General features: G+C 39.3%; 1 protein-coding gene across 4 annotated transcripts in view; it reads left to right on the top strand.

Annotated features, from left to right (window-relative positions):
* MRPS27 (mitochondrial ribosomal protein S27) overlaps positions 1-19,718 on the top strand; it is a 49,019-nt gene that overhangs the window by 819 nt on the left and 28,482 nt on the right. For 3 of the 4 annotated variants that reach the window (XM_062017985.1, XM_062017986.1, XM_062017988.1), the window contains exons 2-4: positions 1,305-1,382; positions 9,258-9,328; positions 10,831-10,889. In XM_062017985.1, the coding sequence (XP_061873969.1) occupies positions 1,305-1,382; positions 9,258-9,328; positions 10,831-10,889 (208 nt within the window). Of the gene's footprint in view, positions 1-1,304; positions 1,417-9,257; positions 9,329-10,830; positions 10,890-19,718 lie in introns of all 4 variants that reach the window. The other variant, XM_062017987.1, reaches the window with a different exon arrangement.

Genomic DNA, 19,718 nt, shown 5'->3' on the forward strand with positions numbered 1-19,718 from the left:
GTAGAAAATAGTTCTCTAAACCCTGATGTTTGCTGGTGGCATCCTGTACCTGTGAATGAGCATACAGAAGTTTATTCTAAGAAAGAATCCCAAACTCACAGACTTTTTTTGTCTGCCTCTTTCATCACTGTGATGAAAAAAAGGTTTTAAATAAGAAACCCCACTAACTAACCAAAAATACCTCATTTTCTAACTTGTAAGGCATTGTCATTTTCTGATTGAGGAATTCTGTGTACCAGGACTTTGTGACAAGAATTTGCAGAGGTCTTCAGAGCCAAATGTTTGTGTAATTGCATATCAAAAGAATACTAAGGAGAAAAATTGTTCCATATCCTAGAATAACGAAGTTTAGTGGTAACAGACTTTCAAATAAAGGCTTTAAGGTAGTTGCTAAGATTCTGTGTAGCATAGTAATACCTATATTTAAAATATTTTGTGTTTTTAACATTAATTTCTGCAACCTGCTGCATACATTTCTGTATCTTCCTTCAGCAAATATTATCCAGATGTTCCTCATGCATCTTCAAGGCTTCATCATTTGTGAGTGATATGCAAACATGGTTTGTTCTCCTGACTGAAGCATCTCCTCTTTTATTTTGAAAGCTAGAACAGCAGTGTGAGCAGATTTCAAAGGAGGTGCAAAAAAGTATTTGGAAGAAACTTACATTTGAGTGAAAGCTATGTTTCATGAGAGATTAAAAAAAAAAAAAGATCAAAAATGTATTTCAAGATGAGCATCTGCCTTTCATTTCTAATGAGACAAGTCTTTACAGGTGGCAAAAATAACCAACAGCAACAGAAAAGCCTTTTCACGTGTATTCATCTTTTTTTGTTTAATGCTGTTATGCCTACATTTATCTGTCTGCTAGCATTTGATGAAAAGAGTCTGCATGTACAAATAAACTATCCATCATTGTTGTTGAATTTTTTCCTACCATTACAAATTTATCATTTTTTAAATGCTAAATTCAGATTTGAGAAAATTGTTTTGTGATGGAAAAAAAGCTCTTAGAAGAAAGCTTTTCTTTTCTAAAAATGATGAGGTAGTGCTGTGTCTGCCTACAAGGAACCTGAACTGTTGTGGTAGTTGCTGCTGATGGCTGTCACAAAGACAATTTCATACATCCAGCTCAGTAAATGTGACAGAAAAAGGTGATATCATAGAATCATAGAGTGGTAGGGATTGGAAGGGACCTCTAGATATTATCTAGTCTAATCTTCCTGCTGAAGCAGATCCACCTAGGTCAGGTTGTTTAGAGATGTCTAAGCAGCTTGGCTTACATAGTGATTTCTTTTTTCATTAGGTAGAAGATCTCTTCTTTCTGCGGCCTATGTGGACAGCTCAAAATGGGAAAAGAGACAAAAAGAAGAGCATAGCCTGGGTGAGAAAAGTTTGTTTCTTTTTCTTCACTTTGAGTAAGTAATTGCAACCTGAACTCATTTTAGACTAACTGATCATCTATAAATACTTAAAACTATGTGGAGCAAAATGCTTCTGAGGTTCTGTGTCACAATCTACTTAAAATGTTAAAAATCTGTGATAGATGTCCAAAGCTATAATGTGGAAACAAGTTATAATTGGCCCATTTAATGAGTATTTGGTTTCTTCACAAAATCCAAAGTCTTTTGAAATGCTATTGTGCTCTTGTGTCTGACAGCTAAGACTGTCTCTGTCTCCTTCATTGACACTGTTTTAATTGTAATGAGCGTGACTTCAGACCTGTAAGTACCACCGGGCATTCCTATTCAAAATAATTTTTTAAAAAGAACATTTTACTTAGCACCCTGGTCTGGAAGACAGGGACAGGGAGCAGAATGAAACCCCATTAGTCCAAGGGGAAATAATATGTGACCTGCTGCTCCACCTTGACTGTGGAGCCATATGGGATCCACCTGATGATACTGTGGGAGCTGGCAGAAGTGCTCATCAGCCACTTTCCATCACCTACCAGCAGTCCTGGCTCACTGGGAAGGTCTCAGAGGGCTGGAGGTTGGCAAATCTAACACCCATCTACAAGAAGGGCTGGAAGGAGGATCTGAGGAGCTACAGGCCTGTCAGTCTTCACCTCAGTGCTGGGGAAGGTTTTGGAGCAGATCAGCTTGGGTGCCATTGTGATGGCACTTAGAGAACAACCAAGGGTTCAGGCTGAGTCAGCATGGGTTTATGAAAAGCAGGTCCTGCTTCAGTAACCTGATATTCTGTGACAAAGACCTGCTTAGTGTATGAGAGAAAGGCTGTGAATGTGGTAATAAGGCCTTAGACACAGTCTCCCACAGCATCCTCCTGGAGAGACTGATGGCCTGTGGCTTGGGTGGATGAACTCTGTGTTGGGTGTCTGCATGTCCAGGCCCAGAGAATGATGGTGGGTGGAGTTAAATCCAGTTCGCAGCTGGTCATCAGTGGTGTTCCCCAGGGCCCAGTGTTCAGGCCTGTTCAACATCTTCATCAATGATCTGGACAAGGGGATTGAGTGCATCCTCAGTCAGTTTACAGATGACACCAGGCTGAGTGGGAGTGTTGATCTGGTTGAGGGCAGAAAGACTCTTCAGAGGGACCTGGACAGGCTGGATCAGTGGGTCAAGGCCAATGGTTATGAGGTTTAACAAGGCCAAGTGCCGGGTTCTGCACTTGGACCTCAACAACCCCAGGCAACGCTACAGGCTTGGGGCAGAGTGGCTGGAAAGCTACCTGGAGGAAAAGGACCTGGAAGTGTTAACTGACAGCTGTCTGAAGGTGAGCCCAGAGCGTGCCTAGATGGCCAAGAAGGCCAATGGCATACTGGCTTGTACCAGAAAGTGTGACCACCAGGACCAGGGAGGTTATTATCATCCCTGTACTTGGCACTGATGTGGCCACACCTTGAATACTGTGTTCAGTTCTGGGCCCCTCACTACAAGAAGGACACTGAGGTACTGGAGCTTGTCCAGAGACAGGCAATGAAGCTGGTGAAGGATCTGGAGAATAAGTCTGATGAGCAGTGGCTGAGGGAGCTGGAAGTGTTAAGTCTGGAGAGGATGAGTCTAAGAGGAGACATGGTTGCCCTCTACAACTATCTGAAAGTATCTTTTAGTGAGGTGGAGATTAATCTCTTCTCCCAAGTAACGATTGATAGGACAAGAAGAGACAGCCTCAAGTTGTGCCAGAGAAAGTTTAGATTGGTTTCAGGAAAAACTTCTTCACTGAAAGGATTGTTAGACATGGGCACAGGCTGTCCAGGGAGGTGGTGGAGTCACTATCCCTGGGGGTATTTGAAAGATGTGTAGATGAAGTGCTTAGGGAGACATGGTTTAGTGATGGGCTTGACAGTGTTAGGTTAGATTAGTGGTTGGACTCAGTGGTCTTAAAGATCTTTTCCAACTGAAACAATTTTATGATTCTGTTTTCCTCAGAGTTTTGAAGGAGAGAAAGTTAAATTTCTTGTAAAATTTTCTTTTGGGGAAAAGTTTTAAAAAGTAAACATTTTCTTTCTGAGCAGCTATACGTGAAACTGTATCTGCATGTAGTACTGACATCTATCATGTGAAGTTCATAGCTTAATTTTTTTGGTAGATTGTATTTGAAATTACATTCCACCATCTATGGTCCAAAATATTTTTCCATGCTAAAGATACATATGCATTATTTTGTACCACAACTGTTTTGGAGACACCTTAATGCATAATCTTTGCCTTCCGTTTCCACTCCTGGACCCCGAACTGTGTTTGTTAATTGTAACACAGATTATGAGACTGAAAGAAGAATCAGCAGGTGGAATTCAAGAGCTTTTGTTGGGATGGAAGACAGACAAAATGACCAGAGCAATGATTTTTATGCACTGATTGGTTTCTGTTATTTTCCTGTAAAGAGCTTGGTTGGTGTTGGCAATGTATGTTACTATATGTGTGCCAGAAACAGTTGGTGGGTGCTCATGACTGTAGCTGGGATCCTGCAGAAACTGTTAATACCTTGTAACCCTTTACTGTCACTAGGACTATCCACTCAGTGTGTTTTGGGTAGGAGTCACAGAGTAATGCCCTGGTATGCTTTTGAACCAATCACCTTCAGATAGAAAAGAGTTGTTACTTGGACAAACATCCACTGTAGAAGAAAGCATTGTGGCAGGAGTGCTGGTGCAGTCCATGGTTGTCTTTCCCTAGATCTGGCAAGACCTTTCACAAATGTTTGGCAAGCACAGTTTTTGCTGCTGGGCTGCTGATGATCTTGATCCGAAGCAGATATCTATTCCATGCTTTTCAAAGAACTGCTTTGCATTTTCGTTTTTTCTTCATGGAAAAGAGAAAAGTTAACACTTTGTCAGCTCTATTAGCATTTTCAAAGAGGAGACAACACTGCTGATCTTTAGCTGTCAGTTGTATGATTGCACTTAGAATCTTGTGTGTAGTGAATGGTGATTGTAATTAATGTGAATTTCTTGTGTTGAGGAGATGCTCTTTTTATGTGTTTCACTGTTTGAGAACTTTTGTTTTGAAAATTGTTAGAATTTTATATTCTAGAACACTATTGTGAGAATAAATTTTAAGGGAAAAAAAGTATATTTGGTTTAAATTCAGTTCTGTTTCTCTAGTGCAGTGATGTGGTGCTATCCCAGGCTCAAATTTATTTTCTCTGTCCTTATAAGATACACTTTATTCTCTTCTTCATAGTCTCAGTTTAGTGTTCCAGGCATGAATGAATTTAGCAATCTTCAGTACTGAAAAAAATCTTAGCAAAGAACAAGACTGTATTTTGTTTACACAAGTACATTTGTTTGTAAAGGTATGAATTGAAAATATGTTTGTTTGGAATTTACAAACTGTTAGCTGGTAGGAAGGTAACTGTCTAGGAGTAATTTGACTCCACTAAATAAAAATGGAATATCAAAGAAATGAGAGGCATGACTTAGCTTCTCCAGTGTTTCAGTTGGTTCACCATTAACAAGGGTGAAAGTAAGTAACACTAAGCATCTTGATGAGAAGTGTAGCAATTGCCAGAATCTCAAGGGATGGCAGAATCCAAGTGAGATAGGAAATGTCGTTTTTAGTTGGAAGAACTGATGGTACCCAAAATGGCTCATCTGCAGCACCAGGTGGCAGTGCTGCCTTTGCAGACTTGAATAACATCCACTCCTCAAAGTCTGGTTTGGTAAATCAGCGGCTCTTTCCAGAAGCTGATAGGGACATGGAAATACTGAGAAATGTGAAACTTACAAATTTGTAAGGCAAAGTACTTGCCTCGGCCCTTGTTTAGATTTTGATTGTGACTTTAAATCAAGGCTTTCTTTAACTACAGAATATAATGTTAGCCCGTGAGTTAAGGTATTAGCTCTGCCCATCATTCACAGGACAGATAAACTTTGCATCACAGTTGTAACAGCTTTACTGTTGCTGCCCTGTCACTGGATTTGAACCCTGTCCTGGTTGAACCATTTATAAGAATAAGAGGGTTAGTGACCTTACATGGTAAACAAATGTGCCACTTGTTGATGTGGCTGTGTGCTGTTTATAGGTACACACTGCAAGTCAAACTGAAACTGTGTAGATTTCTTAGGCCATGAAGTGTTAGATGTCATAACCACTGACTGGCAAGGCAAGGATCAGTATTTTACCAGTCATTGTCCTGAATCCTTCTGTTGCAGACAGCAAGACATTTGAGTTTCTGTGAACAAATGCAAATAAAAGTGATCATGAAATCTCAGATACCAATATTCTGGAGACAATTGTGAATTCATATCAAGAAGTTAAATAACCACAGCTCAGACTTACAGTTTGTTTAAATCTGTGAGATTCTTCAATGTTTTTGCAGAAATATGTTTTTAGAGAAACATACAATTCTGTAAAAGTCCATCCTGTTGAAAGATATTTTATTGTAATGTGTGTAAGAGATTATATACACAAGTGTCCTCTTTGATGAGCTCTTGTAGTGTATATCTGTTAGAATGTACATAGAATTTTGCTTTGCCCATTAAAACATTTATTTGGTTTATACCTTAGTGTTAAGGCTTAAGTTTTACTACCAACAGGGCTAGGCGACTTATATATTCACATTCTTGCATTCTAGTACTTTTCTTGGGATGATTTTGACTATAAAGAAGCTTTAGTCTTCATTATTAAATAACAAGGAACAAACTTGATTTACAAAAGGTAGCTGAATTATTTCAAATTATGAGAAAAACAGTCTGCTTTTAGGTATTCTTCAGAGAAAACAGACCAAGGACAAAAATACTCACTGCAAATTACTCATACCTAGAAACTACAGTAGAAACAGCAGTTTTTTCTGGAAACAAAGCTAAATTTCCCATTAACTTGAATTGTCCTTTAATCCTTAAGGTTTAATCAGCTTTCATTTTATTGTAACTCTTACACTGGAGCTGACAGATAAGTACTTTATATTGGTTTCCATGCTAAAGTTCTGATGGGGAGTTCCAGCTTTGTAGGCAGCATAAAGCATGAATCATTAAAATTCTGTGTGTGAGCTCTCCCAGAGGCATGTATATAAATGATGCAGTCTTGGGGTCTTGCACGGATAGCATTGTACTCATTTGGTTTGTATTCTGCTGAAGTACTCAGTGTTTCCTGAAATGGGCTCTTAATCTTCCTTGAACACTGAGAAGTGCCAAGTTCAGGGGTTGAATATGGCACAAAATGGTCTTAGGGATAGCCTTCTGGTGTTCAGAGGATGATGCATAACAAAAATAGTTCTGAAATAAATAAATGAACTTCCAATTTGTGCAATTTTCAGAGTCCGACGTTGCTAGGTCATCAAACATAGCATATTTCTAAGTGAGCACTCTTTTCCAGAAATGCAGATGAACAATGTTGGATGACAGATGGCTTAGTATGTTTAGGTGAGGATCTAGACAGTTTCTGACAAGTTGACTTGGCTGCAGCATCCATTATGACTTCTAGCACTATTTGCAGTGCCTCTAAAGTCCTTATGTAAGTACTTCATAGAATGATAGAATTGTTTTGGCTGGAAGAGACATTTAAGATTGTGTCCAGCCTTCATGACATCTGTGAGGCCTGGTGATACAGAAAAATCAAATACAGAGAGGTCTTGGAAGAATATTACCAGAGAAATTTCTTTACCATTAAAAAACTTCATCTGCTGTTTCAGTCGTTACGTGATACAGCATTACGCTGGTGGCCCACATCAGCTCAGCAACATTGTTGTATTTCACAGGAGCTGATGCTTGCCTCAGTAGCTTTATCCCAGATTTCCTTTGCTTTCATAGTTATAAAATGCTTACCTTCCCTCATCTAGACACAAATGCTGTTTTTGTGTTTTGAAGAACATCTCAACATCTCAGGGAGGAACGTGTTATGTAAACATGAAATACTGCTATGTGGCAGGCAGCAGCATGGCACAGACTAGGAGCCAACCATCTCATTCCAAATCAAGGGTCTATCATTTTACTGCAGCAAAAGCCATTGCACATACTATCATTTGAGAAAGTACCTATAAAGTCAGAGTAGCATTGAATGACATATGTGGTAGTTTGAGCCTGGCTGGATGCCAGGTGCCCACCACACCACTCTATCGCCCACTTCCTCAGCAAGCCAGGGAAGGGGAGAAAAATAAGATGGGAGTCTCGTGGGTTGAGATAAAAGCAGTTTAATAAAGAAGCAGCAAAGCTGCGCACGTGGGAAGCAAAGCAAAAGCAGATAAAGTTGTGACTCTCTACTTCCCATCAGCAGCGATGTCCAGCCACCTCCCGAGAAGCTGGGCTTCAGTACGCGTAGCGGTTGCTTTTGGAAGGCCAGAAATGAATCTCGCCTCCCCTTCCTGCTCCTCTCCCCCAGTTTCTATTACTGAGCTGACATCATATGGTATGGAATATCTCCTTGGTCAGCCTGGGTCGGCTGTTCTGGCCATGGTCCCTCCCAAGACTGTGCCCAGCCACAGCTATTGGTGAAGGTGGGGGAAGGAATGCTGGTGGGACAGCCCTGATACTGTGCGAGCAGTAGTCATAATATTGATATCAGCAGTAAGCACAGCACTGCAAGAGCTGCTGTGGAAAATCACTACCATCCCAGACCCACTACACCATAATATGCTGTATGTAAGAGCTGTATACCACTCAGAATTCACTGGCAGTACAGATGCGTTTTTAAAATAATAAAGAGTGATGATATCACTTTTTTTGTGGACAGAAAACACGTCCTCCATCCCCTGGAGAAACAGTAGGTTACTGGTGCAATGCTGCTTCCTTCCCCTGACAGCTTTGCAGAATAGAAGGTTTAGTGAATTCTGATGTGGTGCTCGCCTTACGTTTCATTGACAAATGTGGAGTTTGGGTGGCCCTTTTGGGAAATGAATTGTAAAATGAGGCAACCCATCTTCTCTTGAAAAATGACCACTGGGACTTATTGAGAGATGTCACAGGAGAGGCTGGTTTAGTAACAGCCATAGTCATGGGGTGCAAAGGGTAAAACAAGATGCAGTGATGCACAGAGGTTATGTTGGATTCCTGGTCCTGGATTATGCAGGAATGTAGAAAGAAAGAATATGGTTGAAGTCTCTAAGTCTTATAGATTGGATATCATCAGTTCATATCTCAGCTAAGAATCACACAGTTGACACTAAACATACAATAAACAGCTTACTCTTTTTGAGTCAGCATTATTTTCCAGGAACAGTACAAAACTAAAACTCCAGAATTAATTCAGCTTCCCATTAAATGCAATGATTGGGTATCTGTTTAGCAATCAGAGGTGTAAAGTTCCTGTACAGGCAAATTAATGTTGTTACAGGACTACTGGAGCAGAATACTTTAAACTTAGTAAGATACTGGTACGGTGCTTTGTTTGATTAACAGGATTTCTTTGGATTGCTGATTATGCCTGTAGGGTTTATCAATATAGTACTGCTTCTTTCTGTGTCTCATTGTTTTACCAGAAAGTACTGGATAAATCCATGCCAAAAGCACTGTCCAGCTTATGCTGAGCATGAAAGCAAGTTGAATTTTAAGCATATCTGCTCAGGTTTTTTTAAAGGAGTTGGATTAGTTACACTAAATTCATCCAAGATATTATGGGATTGTTTGTGTTTTTCCCTCTTTCTTTCCAATAGGTTCCGATCACACTGAGAACCTTTCTGTGTATTATTTTCTGTCAACGTATTTAAAAATAATTGAAAGCATTGTTTTCAGATGACTTCACAGATGTTTACAAGGAACCAGATTTGTTTTCATGGACAAAGGTTCTATTCTAGGTTATATGATGGTTCTGCATATTTTCCTATGATGTCAGTTGATTAACTGTTTTTCTGTTTTCTACAGCTGATTTAGCCCGCTTAATGGACAAAACCTATGAAAGAAAGCTGCCTGTCAGCTCTTTGACAATATCTCGGGTAAGGAAATAAATCCTAATCATAAAGTGATGGAAATGACAGTGGAATGCTTGTGAAGTCAAGTAAGCTGAGAGGGGATAAATGGTATAACCTCTGCTGGGAGTTCTAGGATCGTAAATGTCTTGTGCTGTTAAATTGCTGTGTTTTATTGTTATTTTGTACTCATTAGTACCTGGACTGTAGGTCCAGAAACAAGACTTCTTTTACTGGAATAAAACAGCCCTCACTGTTACTGGGTTAAGTATTTCCCTAATATATGTTCCCTGCCCTTCTGTGGTTTCTCTCTTAGTGAGAGCTTTAACACCCCCTCAGGCACTTTATATTAATCCAGGCTGCTAAGGGAGTTGCAATGAATTATCGCACAGCCTGTTTGCATGCATCTTCCTCTACTTCCAGGCTCCTTTGAAAGTGTTGAAAGAGACATCCATGGGATAAAGGGGTTCTCCCTTTTATTGCTTAATCAGCTTTATTCCTTTCCTTCATGTTCCTGCATTGTGTTGACCTCTGTCCTGGAGACGTGGCATTTCCAGATTGTCAAGCCGCACCACTTTCCAATAGCTGGAGCTCTCATCAGATTCTTATTTTCTAAAATGTAAATAAGATGTACAGACATGCTATTGCCACACTCAAAAGATGAGACCTAAATGTGTGAGTAACTGGAGACCAAGTACCAATCATCTGTAACTATTATTTTCAGCTTATGCTTAGGATAAAGAGAAACCCCGACTGTGAGAATGTGCTGTTTATACATTCTGAGTCCAATGTATTGTACTGGGAACACTCTGGAATGTTCCAGCATCTTCATGCTTGTGTTAGTAAAATCTACAGGAAAGCAGGATTCACTGTTACCATAAGACAAAATCTGATTGAAGACTTTTATTTAAATAGTTGATAGCACTGGTAATTTTGGAAGATTGCCTGGAGTAGGCAAGGTTTTAAATGAGAGGAAAAATGTGCTTTACAGCATGAGTGTGATTTTTTTTTTTTAATCTTTTTAATTTTTTTTTTTTACCCTTATTTATGTGAAGTACAAAATGTTGTTGCCATGTCCTGCAGAATTAATGATATGGCAGGCAAACATTAGGGAAAAAATAGATGTAAGGTATGTTGAGACTCACTCAAAATTGGCAAAAAAATAGTCAGGAACTGAATGTGTTCTCAAATTAAAGGATGTGATTAAAGAGCAAAAAATTCAGGGTGGAGCAACTGAAATAGAGGATACTGAGCTGTATAGACATAATTCTTGTCTGGTCTCCAAATTTTGAAGGTGCGTAATGTTTCTTAGAGACGAGGAGGGAAGTTGTCTCATTTTAAAAAGATTAGACTTTTAGCAATCTGGAAGAAACATGAGTATGATCAAGAAAGCAAGGCTTGAAGACTTCCAGTAATATCAGATGCCCAAATATGCCAAGTAAATGTATTTTATTTATTGAAATAGCATTTTCTTCTAATATGCCTTGTGAATGCTCCTTCTGAAGCTTTTATTTCTTGTTTTTTATCAGTTTGTTGACAACATTTCTTCACGAGAGGAAGTGGATCAAGCTGAATATTACCTTTACAAGTAAGCATCTTTTCTCATGAACTGCTCCACTTTTAAGAGTCTGACCCTTTCCAGCTTACTAGCTTTGATTTATCTTTTGCAAAATATGTGTATCTACTTGTCTTAACAACTCACAGCTAAAGGCCTTCTTGGTAAATACTCTTTTGTTCTGGCTACCCTCCGTTTGGACTTTTGGCACAGACTCCTGTCAAACATGTTAATCTGAGCCACTGAACAGCTAATACAGCCTCCAGCTATGATTTACATCAGTGAGGTTGAAATTACAAGGAATTATGTTTGCTTACAGTTTTTCCTTCTGATACTTTTTTGTTGTCTAAGTCATAATTTAACTAAATCGGCTATTTGGATATTTGCTTAGGTAAATGTAAGACTCAAAGAAGTATGTTTCCTTAGAGTGAACAGAAATGAGAGTGGTCATACTGTGGTAATGATCAAATCAACAAGGTTAATTGAAGTATAGCTTTGGTTTTTATCCCTTAGTACTTCATGTTCACCTTATGTATGGGTTGTTAGGGTTTTCTGCAATTATTTGTGTGTTAAGTGTATTTGTTGCCTTTCTGGCAGTATAAAGTTGAATGCTTGCTTTCTAAGAGTCAATACTTATCAACTTTAAGAGAGTAATAATTCTTGCTGACCCCTAAAATAATTTAGTTCTTTTATGAAAGGTTGCACACGCATTTTGAGATCTATGTTTTCTGGTGGAGAAAGTAACTCATCCTGTCAAAGGGCATGAGAGAGCATCTTTACAAATATTGTCAGGTTGTTATTTGTAAACAAGAATGATTGTTATTTTAATGAAGATATTTACTGGATGGCTGTTTTAATTTTCAACATACTTGTAAATGTGTGACTCCATTAGACTTAAGATCTTTGGGATTCTCTGATACTGCTGGGACAGTATGTGAACTGGCTGGTGAGAGAATGCTTATGTGCATATCAAATACAATCATTTGTAATTGATCAGATTTTGGTAGTCTATGTGGAGAGAATAGGGAAGTCTTGTCAGATATGCTTTTGCTGGGATTTTTTCTTGTAATACTGATTTGTTTTGGTGTTGCAAAATGCTTAGTCTTTTGGTGATGTTAGCATCAGTTTTCAAAAAGACTTCATTCCAACATAATTCATGACACTGTTCTCAAAGTGCATTTATATGCGGATGGTGAAACAGCATGGAGAGGTCTTATAATTCTTACAAAACCAGAAAAATTCCAATTGTAACATCAGCTTCCATTTCGAATGAAAGTAAGTATGATAACTTCAGGAAACAGGAGATGTGGTTGGTATCTGCAAGGCCCTTTTTATTGTTATTCATGTTTTGCACTTAAGCTGCAGTTCAAATGAAGGACATGTTTATAAAGGTATCTCTTTGCAGCTGGAGAACTTGTTTGACACAGAGGAAGTCCTGCAAAAGTGGCCACACCATAAGACAGAGAGGGTTATTACGCATTGGAATGGGCTGCCCAGGGAGGTGGTGGAGTCACTATCCCTAGAGATATTCAAAGGACACAGAGATGAAGTGCTGAGCGATATGTTTTAGTTTAGTGATGGGCTTGGCAGTGTTAGGTCAGTGGTTGGGCTTGGTCTTAAAGGTCTTTTCCAACCATAATGATTCTGTGATGCTGTCCACCATTCGCTAAATCTCTCTCAGCTGCACCTAAAGAAGGTGGTAGAGAGGGACAGTTAAGAAACAGAATCTTTCCCAAGAAATCACTTTCTCTGGCTTAGTGAGAAGCAATTCAAAGTACAATTTTTGTACTTTAGGTAAGGAGAGTAAGCTTCTAAAAAAGAAAGACAGTATCAGCAAAAAGCTTTTTTTGCATCTTACAAACTATACAAATCCATTGTGAGCAAATAACATGTACATGGCCTAGTTAAGTTGGCTGTAGGTACATTTGCCTGAACATGGATAGAATGTGCCCAGGACCCTGTGTTTTCTGTCTTAGTTACTTGTAGAGTGTAAGGGGGAGATTTTAATGTCTCTCCCTGGTGTTGGAAGCCTCTACAATCTGAGGTGAAGGTTGTACAGTTCCAAGGCCCCTACAAAGTTGGAAGATATTCTTCTTACAAAGGGCAAACTCTGCCTTTGGGAAGAAGCAGAGGAAAATAAATGGCATTTCCATGCTTGCTGTGTGGGGTTTTCCTGCAGATGGAAGTGCCAGAACATGCAAGCTTTGTAGACTGGAGACTTTCTTTGCAACATGTTGGGCAGAACATATTTTCAAAAAGTAATATTCTGGAGCATTACCGTAATACATTTAGGGTCCAAAAATAAAAACATGTATTATATTTAGACCTGTTTCAACTTTCCTTTTAAAGCAGTGGATCTCCAGCCATACTGTCTCCACAGAGGATCTTGAGCTCTCAAGAATAGCAATGTGGAAGCTGCTATGCTACATTGTGAAACATGTCAGTAAGATGGTAAAGACCATTTTGAGGCATAATGTCATCTGCTTTCAGTGCTCCTCTCTTTGTTCTCATCTGAATACCTCCCCCAGTCTGTTAGCTGCCAGACTTAGAAAAACCTTTTCATCTTGTAGGATCCCAGCAGAAATTCTAATCAGAATGCAGAGCACTTTCAGCGAGATAAAAGACCTGCAGTTCGGCCTTACTTTGTCCTGTCTCTCTGAAATGTCACTGTTTCTCTTCAGGGTGTTTTTCATATTGATAGAAACATTAGCATAATGGAGAGAGGTTCTGTGGTGAGGTAACTCTGCTGATTCTCTGTGTAGGTTTTCAACAAAGATTTCCAGTGTGTTTGAAAGCAGTTGTGTAAGTTTTATGTTGAAATCCCTCAGGAGAATTTTTAATTGCATTAAACCCATGATCCACTGTATACAGAAAAAACTATGTGCACTGTCTGTAAAATGTGTATGTTTATGTGTGCATGTGCTCTGCAAATTCTTGCACAGTCTACCTAGGTTTTGTTTTCATTGCTTTCCTTGATTGATAGTTGCTTGTTCAGAAATGCACTTATTTATGCAGATTGCAGGATTTATTACCTGAAGTCAATACTTGATTAAAATCTCAAAATGGGATAATAGCAAACTATTAGAAGTTTTTCTTAGATATGCTGTTGTATCTTTCCTGGTAGCAAGTTACAGTTTTGAGGCCTGATTTCTGCCATTAAATCATTTTGGTACTATAGTTGTCTATATATATGTGAAATTGTGTTTATTCCTTATAATAGCAATGTCTCAGCAGTTAGTCCAGCTTCACACACAAAGTAGGTTTCACTTGCAATGTCTATATCAGCCTATCCATTCTATGGGTGCAAAAGTTGCAGGTTTTGATACTTGCGTGCTAATGAAACTGTTTAGATTCTGAAAACATTCTGTTACACTAAAGTATTGCTTGCAGTAAATTATCACAGTAGACCAAGAAACAAGTTCTCCTGAAATACACTTTTCATAGCATCCATTCCCACTGATATGATATCTTGTTTCTGTGTATAAATCTACAGGATGTAACATTAACGTGTTCCAGCACAAACAGAAAAAGAGGAGACATGGACAGAGTCCTACAACATATTTAATTCTTCCTTTGAAATGTTTTCATTGTCATAAGGCTGTAGCTGATATAGACTTCATGAGTTCATCAGGTCTTGTCTCCCTCCAGAGAAATATGTGGATAAAGAAAAAATGAGTCAGTTACTCCAGTTATGCAGCAGTTATGTTTTGAAAAGATACTGAGAATTGATGGAAGCATCCACAGTTTGTAGTCAGGATGATATGTCTTACCAGTTTGTACACCTGCCTCAGCTGAGCAATCCAAAATAACTTCGCTTGCAAAAGATCTGGGCTGCTCATTGACAAGTGCGGAGAGGCAAGGAGGGGAAGCATCTGAAGAGATTTACCTTAGGAGAACACTGTCAGTAATTTGCATGGGAATGACAGAAATACCTGTGTTCAATGCTTTTGTACTGTGGTGGCCAGTTTGTGGTGCTGCTTTGTGGGAGGAAGTGTTGGTTGCTAGTCAAGCCAGTGCTGTCGTACGATCTCCTCTTAGACTTCACCGCTCTTCTGGTTCCAGCGTTCATTTATTTCTGCACAGAGGGGCACATGGGCTTACTCTCAGTCTCCCTGTCATCTTCCACAGCTGTCATTGTCTGTCTATAGTTTGTGAGAGTCTAAGCTATAGGAATCTTTGGAGACAATAATTAGCACCTATGACTCATCACGCAGAACCAAGTTTCAGCAAGCCTAATCCTGTAACCACAAGTTGTTCGAATAGGCGTGTTCAGGCAGTGTAACTGTGCTGTAAAGTGTGGAAGAGCCATCAATAAAGATACCACACTGAAAAGCATTCAGAGAGATTTTTTCCTGTAATGCAGGCCTTTTTAGTCATCTGCTCTTCATCGTCATCTGACCTTTCTATACACTTTCCTTTAAGCTTGGCAGAAACTGGACAAGAATTTTCTAGGCACTGCATATAAAAGCAGAAAAATTGGAAGACATACTTTCCACACTGATCTTTTCCTTTTTTCATGTTGCCAAGGCTAAGAGGATATGTGTTTAGATTTTTAAAACCTTTCTATTTAAAACAAGGGAAAAAGATTCTTCTACAAACGGAATGCATATTATGTACATGCCTGTTAGCCACACCACAGCATCCCATCCTCTTGTTTCTGGAGTACTTAGGAAGATTAAGCCAGTCAGATTCAGAGAAGGAAAAAATAATACTCCATCCACACCCTATGTAGATACATTTTTCATTCAGAATTGAGAGAAAAAAAATTATTGCTATTCTTGGTATTCTTTTAACCAGCATCCTTTTTGCCAACAACTCAAAGTATTCTGTCTAGTACATAGTATTGGAAGTAAAGAGAAATACATTATGAGCAGTACGTATTTAGGACTAGGTCTCAAATGCTGGACTTATAAGGTAGCAAAGGAGAAAAGGCATTTTTCCTCAGAATTTGACTCGTACTCCCTTTAAAGGTCAATTTTGCAGGGGATGGGGGATGAGGGTTATGGTCAGTTTGTTACAGATGGACTTTGCTGCTGGGTCTTCTCAGGGGGAGGGCTCATCACACTTCCCGCTGCTACACTGTAGGGTCCTTCCCACGGGAGGCAGCCTCTCATGAACTTCTCCAATGTGTGTCCTTCCCATGGGTTACAATTCCTCATGAACTGTTCCAGCATGGGGTCCCCCACAGGGGCAGCTCCTCACACCGTGCCCCAGCATGGGTTATCCACTGGGAGTCCTTCAGGTACCAACTGCTCCAGTGTGAGTCCCTCACAGGATCACAAGTCCTGACAGCAAACCTGCTCTGGCATGGGTACCTCTCTTACCACAGACTCCTAGGTTCTGCCAGGAACTTGTTCCAGGGTGAGCTCTCCACGGAGTCACAGCCTCCTTCAGGCACTCACCTGCTCTGATGTGGAGTACTCCATGGGCTGCAAGCGGGTCTCTGCTCCCCAGTGGCCTCCATGGGCTGCAGGTACACAGCTGCCTCACCATGGTCCTCACCACAGGTCACAGGGGAGTCTTTCTTCCAGTGCTTAAGTGTCTCCTTCCCCTCCTTCTGCACTGACCTTGGTGTCTGCAGAGATGTTTTCACATTCTCACTCACTGTTGCTGCTGCAGTTCAGCAACTGCACAGCAACTTCTTCTCCTTCTCAAATACATTATTCGCAGAGGTGTTACCTCGTTTACTAATTGGCCAGGCCTTGGTCAGCTTGTGGGTCCATCTTAGAATTGACTGGCATTAGCCCTGTCAGATACAGAGGAAGCCTCTGGCAACTCTTTGTTTAAAGAAGCTACCCCTATAGCCCCTTGCTAACAAAACCTGGCCCAGGCAAAACCACTACAGCAATTCTGTTAATTTTTTGCCACTACAGCAATTCTGTTAATTTTTTGTTAGCTTAAGCTTACTGAGTTGCACTGCTGAGAGGCATTGGATTGTGATGTGAGCAGAAGAGGAGGTGTAGCCATTCACATGAAAATTTAGGCCATTTTTACTTCATCTGTCCTACACTTTACTTCATATCCTATACTTTGGAGAAACAGGTTTTTGTGCTACTGCAACCAGCATATATTCAAAATGCTGAGCAGTTTAGATGTAACAAGACAGAGGAACAAGTACAAAGTGAAAAAGCTTCCAGATCAGGCAGAAAAATTCTTAGGAGTGCCAGTGATTCTGATTTTTCTACTGTAGTCAGTAGTAAAAGAGAGGGTAAAGGCAATTTATAAGAGATGTCATGGTGTTAACTTATTGCTACTAGTGATGGTTTTCTGTGGGGTGAATTGGGATGTTCATGGCTTAGAGGAGCTGTACAAGCAGCTGTGGATGAGGACAAGTATTTCACTGAAAATGGATTTTTAAGAACAGGCTGAGTATTTAGATCTTAGACCTGGTATTGACTGTCAGTTTTATTTGAAAAAAAAAAAAGTTATGAGTGGGAGAAGAAAGATATGCAGAAAGTAGCATTGACTCTGTAGTGTCATGATGTTGGGTATTGAAGTTGCACAGCTATTATATTGAAAGTATGTCTTGGTTTGAATGTACGTGTTGTAAATCCTAAGTTTACTCAGGATTTTCTGTGTTAATAGTTTTCTCTTATTTGTAACTAAAGGTAATGCTTTTAATAAAATGGCACTGGAGATTCATTGAGAATGTGAAATATTTTTAAACATTTCAGGATATATTACTTGTCCATTATATATGTAGGTTAGCATAGAAGGGGATTTCTGTGTATCTGTCTTTCTATTTTTTTTTCCTTACCATGTTTGAAGAAAAGTTTCTTCAGAAGGCTAATAGGAATGCTAATAATACCTGTATGGGCGGTTTCATGACACTGTTAGTTTTCTACCATGGAAATAGTATCAGCTCTTGCAGGGAGCACAGAAGCAGAGCTGGAATCAAAGCATCTCTCTGACATTCCACTGCTTGAGAATGCTCCTTCTGCACCACCTTTAAGAAGTTTGTCAGTATGGTTAAATGGTGGCAAGTCATGTACTGCTTTTGTAGTGTATACTGGTGCAGAGAAGGACAAAGGCATTCCTGTGTTTCCTCAGACAAAGTGTGAAACAAAAGTTTCATAAGTATTTTCAGTGAGAACTTCCAGTCATTTTACTGTATAAGAGGAAAAAATCTGTATCATCTTAGTTTTAAACAAATCATGGTGTGTATAAGCTTGCTGTGTTCCACAGGGCATGTAATATGAAGACACTCTGATCAAGCATGTAAAAAAGGCCTACAACATCTTATCGGACTTCTGTGCTTTGCTGGTAACAGTGAAAATGTTCAACTAAGTAGTATGATCCATTAGAGTATCTGTTGTGTTATGTTTTGAGAATATCCACGGTTTTGATGTATGTTGCTGGATAGTGTATAGTAACAGGTAGCAGATGTGGTGTGGGTTCCAGAAGGTGAAAGCCTTTGGAAATTGAAAGAACGTTAGATTCAATGATAAGAGATGAAATAATGTGCCATGGTTATAGATCTGATCTTCTTTTGTTCTATTATAGACGATTATAGACAAAGTGGTTACAATAAAATCAAAATTACTGTGATAGGGAGGTGAGAAACCTACTTTAACATACATCTTTAGCTTATAAAGTTTAGAATGTTACTTTTCAAATAGCTAGCTGGTTTTATTTACAAAAAATATGTGACTGTTTTTGTAGGACTGAAAATATTTGGTCAACAATCAATTACTGACACATTTTGAAAATTATGTGATTATATCTGTCAGGTTGTAGATTTCTTTTTGGCCCCAGTAATAGAAAAATTTGAAAAGCCAGCTTACATTGCTGGATTCCAGTAGTTCATTTTTTCTGAATACTTCCATCTTCTTCAGAGATGTCCAAAAACATTAGAGTGCAGAACAAAAATGAAAATAATCAGATAGATTTATTCAACTTGTTTGGCTGCTTTTTTCTGCATATACATTCATTCTTGTGAAAAAGTGTTCTGCTCCTTGAGGGGAGAAAAAGCTTAAATTGCAACCAGACCCACAAAACAATGCTTTGCTGTAATTGAGTAGAGATACTGATAAGCAAAGGTCATAGGGTAACATTTTCCTGGGGTGACTTCTGAGGTTATTACTTTCTGTCTTTGTTTTAGGAAATTAAAGTCTGAATTTCCAAATATAAACGTAAGATGCTCAGTAGCAAAGTGAAAAAAAAAAACCCTAACAGTTGTTCAGTTTTGTTTTTGTTGTTGTTTTAATGATGCTTCAATAGTGAGCTATTTTTAAAGGTGCATACTCCTCGTAATATGTCTATACTGTCTGCTGGAATGAGGCCATTTGTTTTTTCAATGCTTTTCTGTATCAAGTACTCCAGTCAGTCTGATCAACTACCTGTGACTGTTCCTTCTGGCAGAGTAACCATTGCCTCTTTTTCTATTTCTGGCCTTTATTTGCTAGATCTGTGGTTCCTAGGCAGAATAATCTCACCCTTTCTTTTTTTTTTCTTTTCCCTTGTCTTTTGGAGGTGGTTGGAGGAAGCTTAGATAGATACCCAAGCCCCTCCTATCAGCTAATGATATTCCATTACCTATTTCCTAAAATCCTGGTGTGTCCCCTGTCCCTGAAGGAGAATTTCCGCATGCTTTTTCATCTGCCTCTGTTTTCTTTTTGTGTCTTCAGTTTGAAAGCCTGAGAGGCTCTGTTAAATGTGGAGTTGGTCATTTCAGGAATAGTGCCACAGCAGCTGTTAGTAGTTGGTTTTAATCTTCACTACCCTGACAGATTTTTGTGGGACATTGGACTACACATCGTTGAAAGGTGCTGGAGTTGTTGTTGCAGTCTCCAGCTTTTGTCTAATTAATGATCCACGTGCATGTGTGGTGTGCCAAGTCCTCAGCGGATTGAGACCAGTCCT

The sequence above is a fragment of the Colius striatus genome, chromosome Z (genome assembly GCF_028858725.1).
Source record: "Colius striatus isolate bColStr4 chromosome Z, bColStr4.1.hap1, whole genome shotgun sequence".
Taxonomy (NCBI): domain Eukaryota; kingdom Metazoa; phylum Chordata; class Aves; order Coliiformes; family Coliidae; genus Colius; species Colius striatus.